General features: G+C 38.5%; 1 protein-coding gene and 1 pseudogene across 2 annotated transcripts in view; both read right to left on the reverse strand.

Moving 5' to 3' along the window:
- Positions 1-885: 885 nt before the first annotated feature.
- Positions 886-1,928, reverse strand: LOC117022618 (homeobox protein NANOG-like; annotated as a pseudogene).
- A 5,373-nt stretch (positions 1,929-7,301) lies between these two features.
- Positions 7,302-20,318, reverse strand: part of SDAD1 (SDA1 domain containing 1) — a 29,732-nt gene continuing 16,715 nt past the window's right edge. For both annotated transcript variants that reach the window (XM_033106388.1, XM_033106389.1), the window contains 10 exons: positions 18,979-19,037; positions 18,185-18,261; positions 17,274-17,371; positions 17,091-17,167; positions 16,322-16,448; positions 14,748-14,842; positions 14,420-14,610; positions 14,226-14,310; positions 13,254-13,415; positions 7,302-10,745 (listed from right to left, as the gene is read on the reverse strand). In XM_033106388.1, the coding sequence (XP_032962279.1) occupies positions 10,698-10,745; positions 13,254-13,415; positions 14,226-14,310; positions 14,420-14,610; positions 14,748-14,842; positions 16,322-16,448; positions 17,091-17,167; positions 17,274-17,371; positions 18,185-18,261; positions 18,979-19,037 (1,019 nt within the window). In that variant the 3' untranslated portion in view covers positions 7,302-10,697. The remainder of the gene's footprint in view (positions 10,746-13,253; positions 13,416-14,225; positions 14,311-14,419; positions 14,611-14,747; positions 14,843-16,321; positions 16,449-17,090; positions 17,168-17,273; positions 17,372-18,184; positions 18,262-18,978; positions 19,038-20,318) is intronic.

Genomic DNA, 20,318 nt, shown 5'->3' on the forward strand with positions numbered 1-20,318 from the left:
TCCCTTCCTCTTCCCCCATCCCCCACCCACATTTTTATGGCCTGCATGTTACTGAGCTAGTTTCAAGCCTGATTCTGCTTCTTCTTGGTCGTTGCATAAAATCTCAAACCCAGGTTTTAATTTGTTCATTTGCAAAGCCTGATTAACAGCAGTTGTCTGCTTAAGCCACTTGTGCATTGAGAGAATTGCCAAGGCAGCAAACAGATTAGCTGAGTTTAAAGAGGTGTACTTGCATTAAAAAAAAAAAAAAAAAAAAGTGACTTCCAGTCACTTCAAGACTGATATTAAAAAGACAAAAATTAAAAACAAATACAAGATTTTTTTAAAGGTAAAATAGACGTTTTATTTTTTTTGTACTTAAACTTATAAACCAACCAGCCAAACTGCTACTATCATCATGCTACAGCAAAGTACAAAAACATCTTTTACAAATACTTAAGTAATAAACAAATTAGGGGTTATAGTAAAACAGGAAAAGAGGCAGAGGAAATCAATGAAGCACATTATATTATAGCTTATTAACCTCTCACCCGAGTTGAGGTTTTTTAACAAGCCTCCCATCCCCAGAAAATATGAATAATCCTTCATCACACATCTTTATACTTCTACGTACTTTCTATTCTCAAGATAAGATTCTAGGTCCTAAAACTATACAAAATGTTATTATATCTAGTTGTCTATAGCCAGAGACATCTTTTTATCATTTTGTTTACAGAAAGGCTACAGAAACCTCTGATTATACTCCAGTCATACCCCACTCCCACCCCTCCAAATTGACACAATAGGCGTAATGAAAAAGAACCAGGATATCAAGGCAGAGATACATAGAAAAATCCTAGAAGTGATACGGCCACTGCCCAAATTGATTGAATAATATACCCATTGTCACACATCATCAGGCTGTATGTTCATGGAGTAAGTTGGGAATAAATCCATGATTTGCTGGATACTATTATACAACACTTATGGGTTTGCTGTATCACATCATAGCTTTCCCCAGAAGTTTCCAAAGTGGCCTCCAAATCACTACTAACAAGTCAATTTTGTTGGAACTGGATCTGGGGCGGAAGGATTTCTCCTCATAGCTGTAGAACTGATTGCTCCAGGCCTGGTTGTTCCAAGACTGGTTATTCCAGGCTTGGTGGCAGCAAGTCTGACTGTTCCAGGAATGGTAGCTCCAAGATTGGCTGTTCCAGGAGTGGTTGTTCTAAGTTGGGTTACTGCAGGTCTGGTTGCTCCACACTGAAAAGTTTCCAGAAGCATTCACCAGGCATCCCTGGTGACCGGAAGAAAGGCCCAAGTACTCTGCAGTTGCTGAGCCCTTCTGAAAGAGAATGGTGGGTTAACTGAAAGGGTACAAGGAAATCAGAATTGTCTGTGGCTGGGGCTGTATGCTTCAACAACGGACAAAACTAAAAAGTCATTGAAAGAGTAGAAAAATAAGTTTCCTGTTCCTGAATCATAAAGTTGCTATTCTTTGGTCAGTTGTATTTCTGCCACCTCTCACATTTCATTCTCTGGTTCTGGAACCAGGTCTTAATCTGTTTGTAGCTAAGGTTCAGGATGTTGGAAAGTTCTTGCATTTGCTGGAGGCTGAGATATTTCTGTCTCTGAAATCTCTGAGTACACAGAGCTAGGTCTGTGAGAAGATGGATTCTGTTTCTTGACCTGGACCTTCTCTTCCTTCTTCCCTGTGCTGTTCTCTACAGAAGTGGGTAGTACTATGCTGGGACTGGTGGAAGAATCAGGGCTGTTTTGAATAAGCAGATCCATGGAGGAAGGAAGAGGAGAGACGGTCTCTGTGTGGAGTGTCTCAGCAGATGACATTTGCAAGGATGCATAATTTTCTTCCCTGAGTTGGAAGCTTGCCTAGAATTGGATGCTTCGGGGCAAGGCGGGCTTTGGAAACAAGCCACATCCACACTCATGCTGCTGAGTTGAAGGAGAGAGAAAAAACCCAACCAACTGGGTTGTAGGAAATGCCCAGGCTTACGTATCTAGGTAGAAGAGCTTAGAGAAATAACGAAGATCTCCAGATGTGAAAGTATAAAAAAGTCGGAATGAAGTGTGTCACCTTTGCACTAACAGGACCCAACCAGCCCTATCTAGCAAAAGGTCCAAATACAATATTTTTAAAACAACCATGATAAAATGTATTGAGTGATCAAATCTACAGTGTGGTAAAACAGGTGTTATTCACAATTAGGCTGAGCTAAATGTAATTTTTATATAATCTATTATTCCTCTACTATAGATATGTTATGGGACAATTTAAAACAAAGATTAAAAAGGAGATCGGAAACTGCAAAACTCTGAGCCCTCTCCTTTCTGCTGCTTCTATGCTGTGCATATTTCAGAGATGCTATGCATTGATTTCATGGCTTATCTATGGACCAGAGCCTCCAGTTTAAAGACTACTTCTGAGGGGATTGCAAGAAGGTAGATGATTTGTATTAAAAACATGGGGTATCACGTTTTTTATTGCTGGCATCTCATTTTGTTCAATTTAAAAGCAGTGTGGCAGTTTTCAAATGTAGCCACATATTCTTCAATACTCTTTCCTTCCAATGGTAGAGACTAATTCTCCCTATGCACCGCACCGCCGCCCCAACCACCCGACTGTGGGCTATACTGTCTTGCTCCTAATGAATAGAATATAGCCAACGTGATGCTGTCTGACTTCTAAGACTAGGTCACAAAAGATATTGTGGCCTCCTCCTTGCACTCTGTTGGATTGCTCATTCTGAAGGGAACCATCTGTCATGTTCTGAGGTCACTAAGGAAGGAAGTCCTATGGAAAGGGTCCCTAACTTGAGGAACTGAGACCTTTTACCAAGAGCCAGAAAGGAACTGAGGCTTCTTGCTAATACAGTCATGCACTCTTAACGTTGGGGATGTTTTGAGCAATGCATTAGGCGACTTTGTCTAGACAATGGAATATTATTCAACACTAAAAAGAGATGAGTGAGCCCACCATGAAAAGACATGGAAAAACCTTAAATGCATCTTACTAAGTGAAAGAAGCCAACCTGAAAAGGCTACATACTGGGACCCCCGATGGCTCAGTTGGTTATAGCGTGGGGAGCTGCTCTCAACAACAAGGTGGCCAGTTCAATCCACAAGAATATGTGGATACATTTGAAAACTGCCACAGTTCAATTCCCTCATGGGATGGTGGGCTGCGCTCCCTACAGCTAAAGATTGAAAACGGCAACTGGACTTGGAGCTGAGATGCGCCCTCCACAACTAGATTAAAGGACAACTTGGAGCTGATGGGCCCTGGAGAAACACAGTTCCCCAATATTCCCCAATAAAATTAAAAAAAAAAAAAAAGGCTACGTACTGTTAGGAATCCAACTCTGTGACACTATGGAAAAGGCAAAATTTTTTAAAAAGTAAAAATATCAGTGGTTCTCAGGGGTAAGAGAGGGTAAGGCAGAGAAATTTTAGGTCAATGAAACTATCTTGTACAATATTACAATGATAGATACATGTCGTTACACATTTGTCCAAACCCCTAGAACATTCAACATCAAGAGTGAACCCTAATGTAAACTATGGACTTTTGGTGATAACGAGTGTCAATGTAGGTTCATCAATTGTAACACATGTACCACTCTGGCGAGGGATATGGGAGATGCTATACAAAGGAGGTGGGGAGCAGGGGGTACTCCTGTATGTAGGAACTCTATCTACATTCTGCTCATTTTTGCTGTGGACCTAAAACTGCTCTAAAAAATCTATTTAAAAAATAAAAAGGACGTAGGGCTGGTTGTAAAAGTTCCCAGATCCAAAATATATATGGGAACTTAGTTTATCACAGAGATGGCATTACTCACCTGTGGAGATACTTGCAACATAAGTAATTGACAAAGAATTAGTATCCAGAATATGTAAAGACCCTCTACAAATCAATAAGGAAAAAGAAAAAAGAACAAATGGCTATAAAAAGAGGAAAATCAAATAGCAAAAACCATGTGAAGCAATCTCAACCTCACTGTTAATCACTAAAATGCACACTAAAACAATGAAACCGTATCACGAACAGATTGTCTGAAGTTTCAGTCTAGTAACACCAAGCATTGACATGGATGTGCTGAAAAAGGAACTCATGACTATTGGTAGGAATGTGCAATTTAGCATTGCCTAGTAAAGTTGAAGAAACATGGACCCTACGACCCAGGAATTCCATTTCTAGGTTTCTATGTAAACTGTGGACAAAGGAAAAACTCTAAAACATATACCCAAGGAGATATGTACAAAGACATTTATTGGGGCGAGATTTTTAAGTAGTGAAAAAGTGGGAACCATCTAACTGTTCTTCAGTAGGGTAATGATAAAGTATGGATTTATGAATAAACAATGGAAAACTATACAACAGTTAAAATGAAAGAATATCAAGAATCTAATGTTGAGTTACATAGTCAACAAAACATATATAATACCATTTTAAAAAATGTTAAGATACTAAATGATACCGTCTACCATATACATATATACACATATATACATAAACATGCACAAATGTAGTAAAAGCAAAAATAACTAAAGGAATGATAGGCATCGATTTTAGAGGTGGAAGGAAAAATGGCTGAGGGGGACTTTATATTTAGTTCTCTTTAAAATAAAAAAGAGTATGGTAAAAATTAACATTGAGTAAATCTGAGAGATTGATATGTTTATTTTCTACATTTTTCTGTATGTTCAAAAATATTACAATTAAAATATTAAAATTTTATAAAAATTTTAAGAGGAAGATTTACATATCCTTAAAACCAAAAGTGAAATATAATTTATTCATATCATTCTTTTCAACTTCCCCTTTTGTAACATTTTCTAGAATTAGGTTCCCATTTTGTCCATAGTTTACCTTTCCACTTGGTCAAATTCCCTTTTAAAGCCCTCCTGGATTTGATATTAATTTAGATATTAGAAATAGCAGGTACTACAAAACAGGATCTTGCTAAGAATGGAACTGGAAGTAATGTTTTAGATTTTTTTTTTAGATGTTTGACGTTTTATAGCAGCATTACAAAATGTTTTGTGATGGTTAATTTTACGTGGCAATGTGATTGGGCTAAGGGATGTCCAGATAGCTAAGTAGAATGGAATATTACCATCTAAATATCACATTATTTCTGAGTGTGTCTGGGAGGGTCTTTCTAGAAGAGACATTTTCGTAGACTAAGGAAGATCACTCTCACTAGTGTGGGCAGGCCTCATCTGATCCCTTGAGGGCCTGAATAGAAAAGGCCAGCGGAAGGACAAATTTGCTCTTTTCCCTTGAGCTGAGACAACCATCTTCTTCTGACCTGGGAACTCGCAGTCCTGGTTCTAGCCCTCAGTCTCGGACTGAATTACACCACCACCTTTCCTGTTCCCCAGTTTGTGACCAATGAACCAATTCCTTATTTATCAATCAATCAATCTATCCATCTATCATCTATCTCTATCATCTCACTTCTATTGGTTCTACTTCTCTGGAGAACCGTAATACATACTTAATATGTACAGAAAAAGAAACCCAAATCAGCTACGAGTATATACCCACCACACAAACCAAGCTACTATTTTCATATGCCTACTATATTTACAAAATTGTAAGCTGTAAGAAGCACCATTATTTTATGTATCTCCAAGAAAAGCTTGCTGCCACAATGTTTTTTTACTGGATTTGAAAAAAAAATATATCAAGACCTCTCAAGTCTATTATATTTAAGTCATATTTACTCTTGTACATGTTTCAAAAAGTGAAACAAACTGGTTATCACATAAGCTTCGTTGCATTCAAAATTGGACTCTCCTGAATCGTCCTGTTTGACTTGGCATCATGGATGCCCATGTTTTTCCACACGTCACTCTCTGTGCCATTAACTTCGGTGATGCAACATTTCTTCTCCACTCATAGGAGGGCTTCCAAGGTGTTGGTAAGGTTTTGTTTCTTGGTCTGGGTGCTGATAACAGGGATGTATTCAACTTGTGAAAATTCAGTGAGCTTAATGGTACTTGTACTTTTATGTATATATTACACATCAGTAAAAAATTAAAAAATTCAAAATACATCTATTTTTTTTCTGGAATTTCCTTACAAGCTACTGACTTCCCTCTTGCAAATTTTGATGCTGGTCCTTGCTTGATCTTAGTAAATGTCAACCTAAGATTTTCAGATGAAGTTTGTGAATGTGCAGGCAATGACAACTATTGTCAAGTCTCATTTGGTTGCAAAAATTTTGAGACACATCCCATCAACTAAAAATATGAAAAAAGTGTCTTAAAACCATTTTATACTTTACTTTTGAAAATAATAGCATAACCTTTTCCACATTATTTACCTTTTTAACTGACTTTTTTAATGGTGGAATATTCCATCTAGTAACTATATCCCAAGTTGCTTAACTCTTCCTATATTTTCTTGCACTCATTTTTTGCCACTATAAATTATGTTGCAATTACTATTTTCCTACAGCTTGTGGTAAGCATTGCTAGCTGCCTATCCAAAATCCATTTCCTTCTCTTCCTTGCTAACAGAAGCCCAGTTCTGTTGGGTTATGATGCATCTAAGCTGAGAAGCTAATAATCCTACTTGTAGGGTAGGCGTGTGACCCGTTTCTGGCTAATGAAACCTAAGGGAAGGCTGTTACAGGGTTACTGTGAAAGCTTCTGCTTTCCTAGTAAAAGGCATAGATGTTGCAATGCCCCTTCTAGTTGCCTTAAACACAGAAGAAATTCTATGAAGGTAAAGGTATCATCTCCATTGTTAACTTGCCTGTGTCCCTGCAGCTGTGTCAGAAACAGCATTTGAATCCAGAGCCTGGCTTCCACACACTAAGAATGACAAAGCAGAAAAGTAGCCAAGATCCTGAGGGCATCACTGGGCAAACCAGCAACTGGCTACTTCCAGACTTTTCACGCCAATTTGGTTAGTCTATTTTTAGACATATATTCTATTACTTGCAGCAGAACAAACACATCTCTTGCCACATTTTGGACCCTTTTCTATGATGAGACTCTCAGAAGTAGGTTTGAGTCAAAGGTTCCGACTAATTTTTAGGCTCTTGGTGCACATCACAAATTATTTTCCCTAAAGATGGTGCTAACTGAGCACTTTTGCTAACATCTGGTATTGCTGGCTAGAAGAGGGTCCCATCTAGCACCCCGCCAGGAAACAAGTGGAAGAGTAGTTAAGAAGGCGAGACCACAACTCCTCTGGCATATTTCCACACCGATCCTTGCCTTGGTTTAAGTACATTTCTCTCTAATTTAAATAATTTCACAAGAGTGAGTTTTAAGGCACCTTTATTTCCTGGCCTCAAATATTTTGTTTCTTATACAATGACGTAAGTAAAAACACGTACACTGTTTTTTGAAAGTAGAAAGATTCGAAAGTAGAAAGAAAAAAAACCTCACACATGATCCCAACACCAAAGAAAAACAAGTGTAACATTTGGTGTATTTCCTCTTGGGCTTTTATTATGTCCCATTTTCTCACAGGTAATTTATTATACTATAACCTTTTGTACTTTGTTCTTTTCATTTATAAGCATTTCCTATTATAAACATTTTAATGGCTGTATAATATTCCATCATATGGACAAATCATATATTAATCATTTCCACATTGAGATTGAATTCACAAAACAATGAAAACAGAATCTGTGGAAGGAAATAAGATTACCACATAAGGAGTGCCCTATACAAATGTATGTATTTAAATAGTACACAATTAGCTGTGCTTTCTTCTTGCTAGCAAATGCAGACCAAAGACTATACGTACTAGGAGAGAAAAGGTTATTTCATTATAAAAGAGAAAAGGCTCCATGTCAGCATCTTACCTTCCTATTCATATTCATTATCTTTTTAAAATCGCACATAATACACTCTAAACTTATGTAAGCAATAGTTAATTTTCAGTTTTATTTTTACATAATGCAAGGGTGTCATTTGGTAGAACAGTTTTAAAAAGTGTTTCTCCAAAGTAGTTTGAAGAACAGAATATTCCAACTGATTAAACATTCCGGTGAACAGAGATGCCACATAACACTTTACATATTAATAGATTACAAATTTTCAGAGTTAGAATATGAAACAATGAAAAAATTTACGTTAACCAAAACCTTTAAAAAACTGTACCAACTTTTAAACCATAACGTTTTCTTTCATGATTCAGGAATATATTCCCTACACTGCCCCATGCATCCCAAGCATGTTTGTCAGCAAACAGGCATTTCACCCTCCTGCCAGTTGAACTGCCCCTTCGTCAGGATGCCCCCAGCCCTAGGCTGTGCCTTTTCTGATCACTCTATAAGCGGCCTTGTGTTATAGTCATTTTGTAAGTCTACTTCCTCCGCTGGATTTATAGTTTCTACCTGAAGGAACAACCCACATAATACCTAGCAGAGAGCTTTGCACATAGTGAGCATTCAATATACATTTGTGTATTTCCAACTAGTTCCCTCCCACATGAATGAGGAGTAAAACAAATACTTGTAGTAACTGCAATTGTCATTTCAAGTAAATTAAGCAAAAGATAAAATAAAAACTTAATAGATATCTAATACTTGATGAGAAATTTGCGGAATGCTTACTTTGTGGCAAATACCATGCTAAGTGCTTATAAACATTAGTTCTCAAAATTCTCAAAACAATCAGTGAGGTAGGTTGTATTATATTTACAGAGAGAAAATAGACAGGGACTAAATCGTGTTTTAAATGTTTGCTGAGCACTGGGGATATGGCAGGGAACAGACTGCCTGTTATATAGCTTATTTTCTACTGGAACTTGCTAAGATCACCTACATAATTGTACATCAGTGTTCTAGGTTTATACATCACTTTATATGTATTATGAACTTAGTGTGAGTTCATCCCAGAAATGGATCCATTCTTGGTGTTGACAAAAATTTGAGACTGAAAAGCTGAAGTTGAGACCCTGGTGACTTCTTCAAGGTACAAGTCACCCTGGAAGGTCACTCTGCCTTTGCTGGCAGCATCCAACGTTATGAGGATCTGATCTTCAAATTTACAGTAAACAGAAAATATTCTCAAGAGAGTCACAAAATAATAAAAGGAATCAGAACTAAAATACTGTGGGGTTAAAGAAATAAAACAGTTAAGACTGCACCCATGTAAGCCAGGTATTTTTCTATCTTGCATGTAAACCTCAGTTAAGAGCAGTGTGAAGCCACAGTAGAACACAAGTCAGAACACAGACTGGACTTTGGCCTCTTGCCATCTAAGTGGGATGGGGCAGTCTAGCGAAGGACGAAATTTCTAGGCACCATCACAATTCATGCGGCAAAGCTGTGGACTTAGTTGCTACGCCATTCTGAATTTTATTTACCTCTCTTGAGCTAGACACATGGGGAACTACTCAGTTCGAAAATGCAAAAAGAAGAAGAAGAAAAAAAGAGCAGTTTTCGGTCTGAAACATTCAAATTTGCATCAGACACTTTCTGTGAAACACTGAGGTTGCTGGGGTTGGCTCTGAGAGCTCCCCTCACCAGGCCAGTGCAATTTAATCATTACACCTTATGTTCTTCACAAGCAATCCCCAGTGCTCTGGGGCATCTTGGGGAAAGTCACAAAGTTTCATTCAAATAAAACTGAAGTTGAACTCAGAAAGTGAACAGAAGACACTGGAAAGAGAATAAGAAAAGTGGTTTTGGAAGCTGCTTTCTAATTCTGAGTGGGCAGAAAATTACTTTTTACTTTAAAGTAATATAGAGCAATTTTCTCATCTACCACAAGATAATCTAAGAAATCTGAGGTAAAAGACACCAAGCTTTCAAAATGCAACAACTTGCAAAGAGAGAGACCACGGCTTTTGTGTCCCCTGAAATTTACTCAAGCATAGGTAGGGAAGAGAGACCAACACAGCCACTCAACACATACAAGAGTATCTATTAGATATTAGAAAGCTTTTAGGACACAAGGCCAACAGTGGGCTAAAAATACTACAAGGTGAAAAAGGCTAAGGAAACCAATTTCATTTCGTTTTCCTCTATGGAACAGTGAGCAACCTAAATGATGATCTAAATACACTCCAAGATTACTATTATACTTAAGGCAATTTAAAAAATGAGGTTTTTATCTGGCATTCAAAAAAATATTTATAACTTTTGGATGGACTAAAAAAGCTAAATTGTCTACCCAAAATCTGTACAGCAGGGACCTGTTTTTAGCAGGTAAGCCTATTTACAAGTAAGAACCTCTTACTCTTGTAACATTGTCCTGTTTTAAAAGAATAGGAAACTCACATCCCCTGGAGAGTAAGTCTGTAGGGCCTCTGTGACCCCACAGAAATAGGGACCTATCTCTACTAGAGAACTATTTACACTGCATGGTAAATACACATATACACACCTGTGCACACATCCCCCAAACAGTCCGTGAATGCCTTGAGTGACGGGTTATGGTTATTTTTATATCTATAGTGACAATTAGTAGGCACTCAATAATTTCCTCTTTGCATGAACGCTAAATGAGAACGATTTTACAAGACCACTACTACTTACGTTTCAAACACTCCCACCATCACCCACATCCAAAATAAAAACACCAAACTGCTACCAAATTTACTTTGGTTTTCACAATATAGTGCTTCTGGGCTTTTAAATTAATATTCTTGATTTACTCATTTTCAGAGAAATGACATAAATTCAGCATTCTCCTTGGAACGGGAAACTTGCTTGTCCAGGTTACTTCATTCTTTTTCTCTTTTTCAAAAGTGCATCTCGTAGCGCCAACTACAAGATAAAAAAAAATACATCTCAACATGGTAACACTTGGGTACCCCATAATACTAATTTGGTTATATGGAAGTGTACCAAAATGGAATCACTAAGTTAATAAATCATCCTGAAAAACTACAAATAGTGAAATCTTCCAAAAACAGATCAAATCTGTAACCAGGCTGGGGTCTCCCTACTACTAGAAAGGAAAATAGGCAAAGCTCTTGACTCCTGTTCCCATCTCTTGGGACAAAAGCTCAAAACAGGAACAGCTATAGAATACAGGGACTGGAGAATGCAGTCTGCAGGAATATATGGGACTTCTCTGGTCCATACAGCTCTCAATAGCCTAGAGTTGTGGTTTTCACAATCACCTTTTCCAAGACCACATGTATTCTACTAAATATAGCACACATGGACCATTTAAAGATTTTTAAACAGTATTCAGCACTTGTGTAGATTTAAGGTAACTCTATAATGTACAAATGGGAACAGAAAAATGTTCCCTTATTTGCAGATTTTCAAATGCATTTGTTTAATGCAGTAAATGAACTAAGAAAATTTTACAGTGAGCAAATACTAACACTTAATATTTATAATGACTCAAGTATGAAGAAATTAACTCAGAATCAAAACCTGACAACTGTGGTTTAAGTCAAAACTACTATGGGCTAATTTGTAACTTGTTTAATTTTGTGTTGGATGTATGTAAGATGACAGTAGTGAATTATGTATTCTACTTGAACTGGTTCCAGGCTTTAATCCCCTGGAGTCCTCCCATATCCACAGGAGCTAGGTTCCTAAATTTGAAAATGAAGAACTTAAGATCTGGAGAAAAAGAAGACAGAAGGACCAATGTTCAAAGTGAACCTATGAAAGCCCTTAGAAAAGATAACTAAGGTCAATATACACCTTAAGTGTGTGATGGCTACTATTCCATTAATTCCCAAACACCACTCTTTGATTCCTGAGAACTGTTTAAGATCTCTGACTTTTGAATTTTGACAAGATGTGTGTTCATTTCTTTTTTCTGGAGGGGAGTGGGGATGGGGGTAGGGGGAGAGGAGCTTCCTGGCTCTATGTCTAAAGGTTTAAATTTTATGATTTTAAGTTATTGACTCCTTGCCTTTAGCTCATACCCAGGCCTTGGTATTTCTTTATAGACAGGCAGAGTAACTGGAACACTTAAGGTAGAGGTAAAAAATAACCAGTTCATTTTAACCTAATTTCTATGGCTAAGGAGGTACTTCTCACACTCATCTATAAATGTCTTATTTTCTGATCTGTAAAATTGGTTTGATCACAGTACCTGTTCATATTGTTGTATGCTGATTTAATTAATATGCTGACAAGGAACAAAGCCAGGCTTCTCTATCATGCAAAAAATAGGCATGCTAAAAAAAACAGGAAGTAGGGAGTGCAGGGACACCCTCAGCTAAAATGTAGCAATGTCATAAAAACCTCATTCATGAAGCAAGGCCTACAAACTATCACTGTTATTTCCTCACACATAAACTCTTACAAAGGGCTGGTGAAGATAAACTAATGTAATTAATCAATTCAACTATAAATTTAAATTGGCAAGATTTAAAATCTTAAATGGCACCTTTTCTTTCCCCTTAATTTCAACAACTTCTATTCAAAATGCTGTCATTTTACTACTTACATAATGTTGTTAAACACAGCTTAGAACTAGAGAGATTACACAAACAGACAGGTAAACTTTAAAGGGCACCTTAATTCAGTTAATACTGACTTGGTTCCCACACAGAGCACTACCCTGGAGGGCTGGCCATTACAGTTAGGCCTGGAAGGGCCATCCTTGGCTAGCATTTTGGAACTCTGGTTCAGAATTTGGGAACTTTACCCTTGACCTGATTCCCTGGAGATTTTTCAGAATACAGTTAGACTCCAGTACACCCCCAGTAGAGGAAGACATTAAAACATAAATTTGTTTTACTACAGTGAATTACTGAAATAAGCCCAACACAGAACAATCCAAGACTGAAAATGGATAAAATGAAATCCCAATGGCCTATAAACAAAAACTTTGCAAAACAGCACATATAGAAAGATAAAAGCAACAGAATTACTTAGTTTTCATTGCTTTACTAAAACTGTTTCTGAGATATTACCACACAATTACTGCTTTTTTAAAAAAGTATCAAGTATATAATAAACACTCAAAAATTCTTATTCAGTTCATTTTGCTATTATATTTCCCATAAGAAATGTCCGAGAATTTTTGCAAGGGAATGGACCTTAGAGATCATCTAGCTTGCTGCACCCTCTTATTTACAGAGGAGAAAAACAGACTCCCCTTTGGTCACAAAGACGAATCCCAACCAAGTCAGGTCCAGGATTTCCATGCCCTATCTACCTCCCACCTCTCCAGTGACACTTCCCATTTATCCTAAGACGCACAGAACACTAGGTCTTTAGAAGGCCAAGTCCATCCCAAATGAAAAGTCGTCTTAGAAAAACAATACTATTCTAGCCAATCAAGCTTCAAGTTGAACTCACCTGCTTTTCTCGAAAGGAACGCTTATTTTTTGAGCGGATATTATGGCTATATCGCATCATCATAAAGTTCTTCTGTTTTTTCTTCTCTTTATTTGTAGAACTGGAAAATGGATTCATTTTGGTTTTCTTCCTCACAAACTCTCTTCGGTCTGTCTTTCCAGCCTACCAGCACACACACAGAAACATTTCAGGAGTTATCTAATCAATATGCCATCTCCTCTGTGCCATGTGCTCTCCTGGATGTCAAGGACACACATGAATGGCGCTCCCTCCTTGCTCCCCAGTGACTCAGTGCAGGGGAGAACGGACTATGGTGTAGTACAATGGGGCAAGGGGAGCTCAGTGGAAGAAAAGGTCATAATTCAGTCTGCTGAAGTCTGAAGAACTTCCTAGACAGGGACACCCCTCAGCTGTTTTTGCAGGATGATGGCACTCATGGTGAGGGGTAGGAGAGGAAGGGTACAGCATTTCGGGAAGTTGGGACAGTATATGCAAAGGTGTGGAGGAGCAAATGATGTGGCTCCACATCATTTCAGTAGAAATGGTGCCTAAAAGAGGTAAAGGTACAGAGAATGAGGCTGGAAATATGAGCAGAGTGCAATCACAAACAGCCACAGTCCTTGCCAGAGGCAGACTCCAACCATCTCTGGCTTTTCATATTCATGCCTGTAAACATTCCCCTGCTCTTCTAACAGCTCTGATAAATGTAAGGAACCTCCCTGAAACCACAAACATGGAACACTGCTTTGCTGTGCTCTGCAACAGGTTTGGATGGTGGTTACATGGCTATCTAGTTGTTACTACTCATCTAACTGAATACTTCATATCTGTGCATTTTATTCTGTGTTCATTATACCTTTATTTAAAATGTGAAAGTCAAATACTGCCATTCTGTGTCCATACAAGTTCTGGGTCATATTTCATTCCTTTGCTTTCTGTTGAAAGAACTAGGGAAAGGCATGCCTCACTCACCATTGCAGTTGCTAGTCTTGTCTCCTTGTCAGACTTTGGCTTTTTATGAAGACGTTCAATGTCCCGAAGAGAAAGTAACTCGCCCCTGGGGTGAAGAAATAAATATAACATGAAACAAGGGTGGAATTCCTTTCCCTAATACTTTCATTATCATTCATGTGAGCTGACTGAAGCTGGTGTATGTGTTGTTGTACCTGGGCTCTTCATCACTGTCTATTTCGATATATTTCCTCTTTTGGGCTTTCCCGGGGGCAGCGTCGAGTTCTTTCCTCATTTGGGCCAGGCGGATTTTCTGGAAGTCTTCCTGAGTTAAAACTCGGCTAGTGCTGACAGCTGCGGCTTTGGCTTTCCGCTCCTCCACGGGCATGCTGTTCAGCCTCTTGGACTTGAGAGCACACAACAAAGGCTTACATGGCTACCGGCTCAAGGGAGAACTTAACCCCCACGAAGGCCCAGCGTAAATTAAGTCTTAATCGACAGCAGAGCGACGATGTGCTGGTAGAGGGAAATCTCGAGACTTACGATTTCTTGCTGCTCTTCGTCAGAGGAGTGGTGCACGTCAACCCACTCACCGTCGTCCGCTGCCTCCTCATCGAGACTGGCACTTTCCCAGCCATCTGTGTGAGAAACACACAGGGACGGTTAGGATGCTCGCCTGACGCTGAGCACTCGTAGTAAGTTGAGATAAATCAAACCAAAGGAAAGTAAGGTTAGGAACCTCAAACAGATGCTCTCCGGACCAAGAACTGAGCAATGTTTATGTTAAGTAAGCCACATCCATTTAATTAAAGAATGGGGAATAAGCACTGACCAAGTATGTACCCTGAGCCGAAACTGTACACTTTTTCTAACCCTCACAGATCAACAGAAGAGGAACAGACTCTCGAGTTAAGTAGCCTGCCCCAAGCCGCACTGTTAGAAAATGTAGTCTACACTGAAATCATGAAAATCGTGTCTGACTCTAGAGCCCATGTTCTTTCCACCAAACTGTCCATCGAAACTGCATTATACATTTATCTTGGCCATGCAGCAAGTATCTAACTCATCTAAGCATATTAATACATGTTTTTAGAAACTAGTTAGAAACGGTCATTTAGAGAACTGAGGTGGAAGATTCTGGATATAAAAGAATCTTGTAGACACCTCAATAAAGAGGTATTAAGAGTTCTGAATGGAGCCACCCCAGTAAGCTTTCAAAATCGCAGATACCTGCAATTCCAGTGGTTCCCCATATTCTACAAGACAGTGTCCCAGCTCTTTCGTATGGCATATGCACAATCACTCATGGCAAGGCCCCAACTCAATCCCTAGTCTGATATTTTGCTATATTCCACGTTGTATCCTATACTACAATAGTTCCTGAAATCCTTCAGGATTTTGCTCACAGTTTGCCTGGAAAATCTCCATTATTCTACCATTCCTCACAATTCAAGATACAGTTCATGGGTCACCATCTCCTTGAGGCCTTTTCTGAACCTCTCAGGTAGATCTGACCTCTCTCCTGACCTCATGTCCCACTCCAATCATAAATCCTGTTAACACTTTATTACTCAGCTCTTTATGAAAGGTCCTGAAGGGCAGGAACCGTATCATTCATCGTTGCATTGACAGTGACCAGCCCACAGCTAATGCTTAAGAAAACTTTGTTGAAACAGAAGAAGACAGGACTTCAGCAACCGATGTAATAAAGGCGAACCCTAGAAATCAGAATGGAGTTCCTCAAGAATTCTTCAACAAGTTTAACAAGCATTCTCCTTCAACAGGAGAATTTGGGAGGATTGCTAAGGACTAATCCTCATCATTTTTTTCTAGACAACAAACAAAAAACCATTATCTTTCCCAAGTGCCCAGCATACACTTGATAAGGGGCAGCTACCCTGTAGGACATGAAAAGACGTCTCCTACACTGTCATGTAAGTTCCCTAAGAGCAGGAACCATGCCCATTTGATTCCGCAATGCTTTTACCAGTGTTTGGCACTAGTCATTGTTCAATAAAAATCTGTTGAATGAATGTTCAAGCAGCATAAAGATTTCAAGGTCAATAAAGATACAGGAGTGATTTTATCCTGAGTAATGGTGAAATGAAAATGTGAACCTTCATCGTTTTCATCACTCTCTTCTTTTTCAACTTCCAGAATTTCTGCTCCTGGAATGTAATATTTAGCATCTAATTCTCCATATTCTTGCACTCTTGCTTCTATTGAGGCCTCTGTGGGTTTACCCTAAAGGAAAGAAAATTGTTTTAAATACAGTCCTTAGATTGAAAAACATTATTCATGAAAAGGATTCTCTATGATTATGAATTTCGAAGGGAGAATCACAAAAAAATGGAAGTAATCAAATGACAGTAACAGTCCACTTGGCTCATAGTAAAATCCTCAGCGAGAACTCTGCCCACTCTTTCCTTGTTCTCCTCTGATCAGGAAACTGGCAGTCATTAGAAAATAACCGTTCCAATTCTTAAGCCTTGACATCACCGTGTCTCTTCCTGTCACAGACATGCATCTCCCTTTCCTCCCAACTCCAAAGAGGTGGCATCTGGCTGGGGAGCAGCCTGTTCAATACTGGCATCAGCTACTGACTGATTTTGGGGATTCCAACCTGTTAATGATGCCAAAAGCTTTCAAGATGAAACCGCCTGACTAGTCTAGAAGATTCAGTCATCAACAAAGAGCACGTGCCAACTACAAAATACTTAAGGCAATCGTATTCAATCAATTGTATTTTGAACTTAAAGAATAAAACTACGCATATCTCCAACCCTCATAATGGAAGCATCACAAATACTAAAACACAAACTGTAGGAAATTACTCTCATCTTCTGGAACCATGCCTTTACATCAACATATGCAGGCTTTACCTACCCGGAATTTCTTCTGCAACATCTGAGGATTCAGTGTTCGGAAGAGCTGAATCAAAGTTCTAGCAGACATCATTACATCTGTAAAACAGTGCCTTTAATTAGAAACCCAGAGCAAAGAGTCTATTGAGATAAAAAATGAATCACTCTATATTCTTCGGTCTACAAAGAATAATATGCAACCTACTCTTATCTTTGTGTGTTTTATACTGAGCCAGATCTTGGAGAAGTTCTTCAGTCATGGCTAGAGGACATCGAGCTGTTATCTCTTTTATTGCATTGATTCTAGAAAAGGAAAAGTGAATTTAAAAACTCCAAACAGCAATTTCATTTGGTTCAACCTAAGAAGATTTCCTAAAAAGACCACACCAGAAGGAAGAGTAGTTGGGTTTCATAGGGCTTAGGTGTCTAAAACTGCAGCATGGTAAAGAACGTGAGGGTGGGCAGCCTTAGAGGGCTTTTATATCAGACAGCTTACCATTTCCCCTACTGATGGAATAAGAAACAGTATCTTCCTTGTAAAGTAAATAATGGCAGCATTTACTCCCTAACTTTAAGGGGAAAAGGAACTAGGTCAAATAAGAAAAGTTAAAGGTCTTTAGGGCTGTTATCCCAGCAATAATTCTATAAACAGCAGCTCTTAACATACTGCTTAGCTATAGGGACATATTAGACAATCGTGAAACCTGTGCTCACAGTCATTAAGTGTTTTTGCAGGAATCAAAAGAGCCACTGAACTGTCTAAGGATTAAAGAGTGATTCCATAACACATCATTTATTCCAGGGGAAGAGATGAATTTAAGGTAGGAGACAGGAGAAAAAAAGCTTAGATTGCCAAACAACCATTCATTTGAAAGACTAAAGCTAGTAAAATAACAAAATGTTGATTAGAGACACAAAGTATCTTTTCTCTGGCTCCTTCCTCAAAATTCTGACCAATAAAATCAAAATACCAAACACCTCCTGAGCAGACTGAAGTATATTTTAAACTGCTTTCCCAGAGGCCACGTTGCCAGCTGAAATCTTGTACCTTGGTCACGTAAAGCAAACCTAGTTCATTATAAACACACCCAGTGCCTCCAGCCATGTTCTACGTACCCTACTGTCATGACTTCCCCAGAGTTCTTGTCGGTAACAAAATTGTTGGCCACAGTCATGAGCAAGGACTGAATGATCTGCATTGGGAAGAAGAGCGCTGGTTAAATGTCTGTGCCCACTCAGACCTCTGAGGATGAAGAACAATACATTATTCACAGTAGGCAAAACAGCATGCCACCTTTGGATTGGGAGTTGGAGGAATCAAGACTGAGGAAGACAGAGATACAAATACTCCATTTTGGGTTTCATTCTTCTTGGGTAGCCTCAGATTACATTTTGCTCTCCTTTAATACTGTTTTCCATTATGGATTAAAGAAATGGCTTTGACCCTGGATAAAATGATCCAAATACTGTTTTAATCAAAGAATTACCAGTTTTGAAAAATAATCACTATAAATTTACTTATATTCTTGATATCATAAAATGTGGCAATTAAACAAAATCAGAATTCTCAACAATTTGTCCATAACAAATTTACTTTCTATAGTAAATTTTTTTTTTTTTCTGTAACTAAACTTCTGTGTGTATCTCCTTAAAAGTTAGTGTCTTTTCTATTCACTTTTAAAAAAAGAGGGCAGGAGGAACAGTAATCCCTGTGGGAAAAGCCCCCATGACACACTGAATAGTGGCACTGTTACGCATGCATGCACTAGGTCCAGATAGAAGGTTTCAGACTTCTCAACTCGCGTGTGCTCCTGGCTCACTTTGTCTGCAGGTACGAAATTGCAATGCTTTCTTTTTTGGGGACAAATCCTTTTTGGTGATGAAAAAAGTAAATAAATGAGAGTTCTCACCTCGGGGGGTACTAAGTGATGAGATGCTTGCGCAGCAAACAGAAGGATCTTTGTTACTTCTAAAAATGTAAGAGATCAGAAAGGTCAGTTTATTGCTCTGCCTCTCAGAACTATGCAACATGGCAAGCACACTCTGGCCTTAATGCTGTATTGCTGCTCTTCCACCTGGAACACCCAAGCCCCAGATACCTGCCTGGCTTCCCTGCAGTCTCTGCTCAATCGCTGCCTTATCAAAAAGTCTTTCCTGACCAGTTATTCTAAAATAGAATCTGCCCCAGTATTCTCTGCCCTTACTCTTTGCTTCCTTTTTCCTCAAAATACTTATCTTCATCTAGACAAATTGTATAGAGCACTCTTTGGCTCTCCTTCCATAGGTAAGCTCTATGAAGGTAAGGATGTCGCTTTATATTCTTAGCGTCTAATGCAGTGCCCAGCCTAGAAATCACTAAGTAAATGAATAAATACAAACATACATATATACACACACTCTCCCTTCAAAGGGGCAGTATATACAAAGAACAAGGCCTCTGGCAAAGAAAGAAGTGAGGTGAATTCTAACTTGCCATTTATTTGCTGAGTGACCTTAGTCTTTTTCTTTCTACACATCACAAGACTGAAGTAAGACTTAGATGAGATGATGTATGCAAAACCCTCAGCACAGTCCTTGACTCATGTTAGATGTTCAATAAAGGTTCATTTCCTTCTACCTTAGTTCAAGTTCAAAGGCAAAATAACCATCTCTTCTTTCCTGCTTTTATATTTTTAATTGAGTATACACATAAGAACAATGAAAGCAGGAAGATAAAAATCCTGACATCTATTACAAAGTTACAGTAAAAGCTCAAACTTCTTTTTTTAGAATTTTCCACGAGTATTTAATAGTAGTGCCCCCTTATCTGCAGGGGATACATTCCAAGACCCCCAGTGGATGCCTGAAACCAGATAGTACCAAACCTTACATATACTGTGTCTTTTCCTATACATACATACATATGACAAAGTTTAAGTTATAAATTAGGCACAGTAAGAGATTACAACAATCACTAATAATAAAAGTTATGTGAATGAGATCTCTCTCTCAAAATATATTATACTGTACATACCTTTTCACTTAAGGAAGCACTTTATGGCTTCTCTTTAGTATATCCAAATTACCACCAGCATCACTATTCTCGCCATCTAGGGCCATTATTAAGTAAAATAAGGGCTACTTGAACACAAACACTGTGATATTACTGACAGTTGATCTGATAACCAAGATGGCTATTACGTGAACTAACGAGCTGAGAGCATATACCGCGTAAATATGCTGGATAAAGAGATGATTCACGTCCTGGGCA

Source organism: Rhinolophus ferrumequinum, chromosome 5, assembly GCF_004115265.2.
Source record: "Rhinolophus ferrumequinum isolate MPI-CBG mRhiFer1 chromosome 5, mRhiFer1_v1.p, whole genome shotgun sequence".
In the NCBI taxonomy this organism is placed as follows: Eukaryota; Metazoa; Chordata; class Mammalia; order Chiroptera; family Rhinolophidae; genus Rhinolophus; species Rhinolophus ferrumequinum.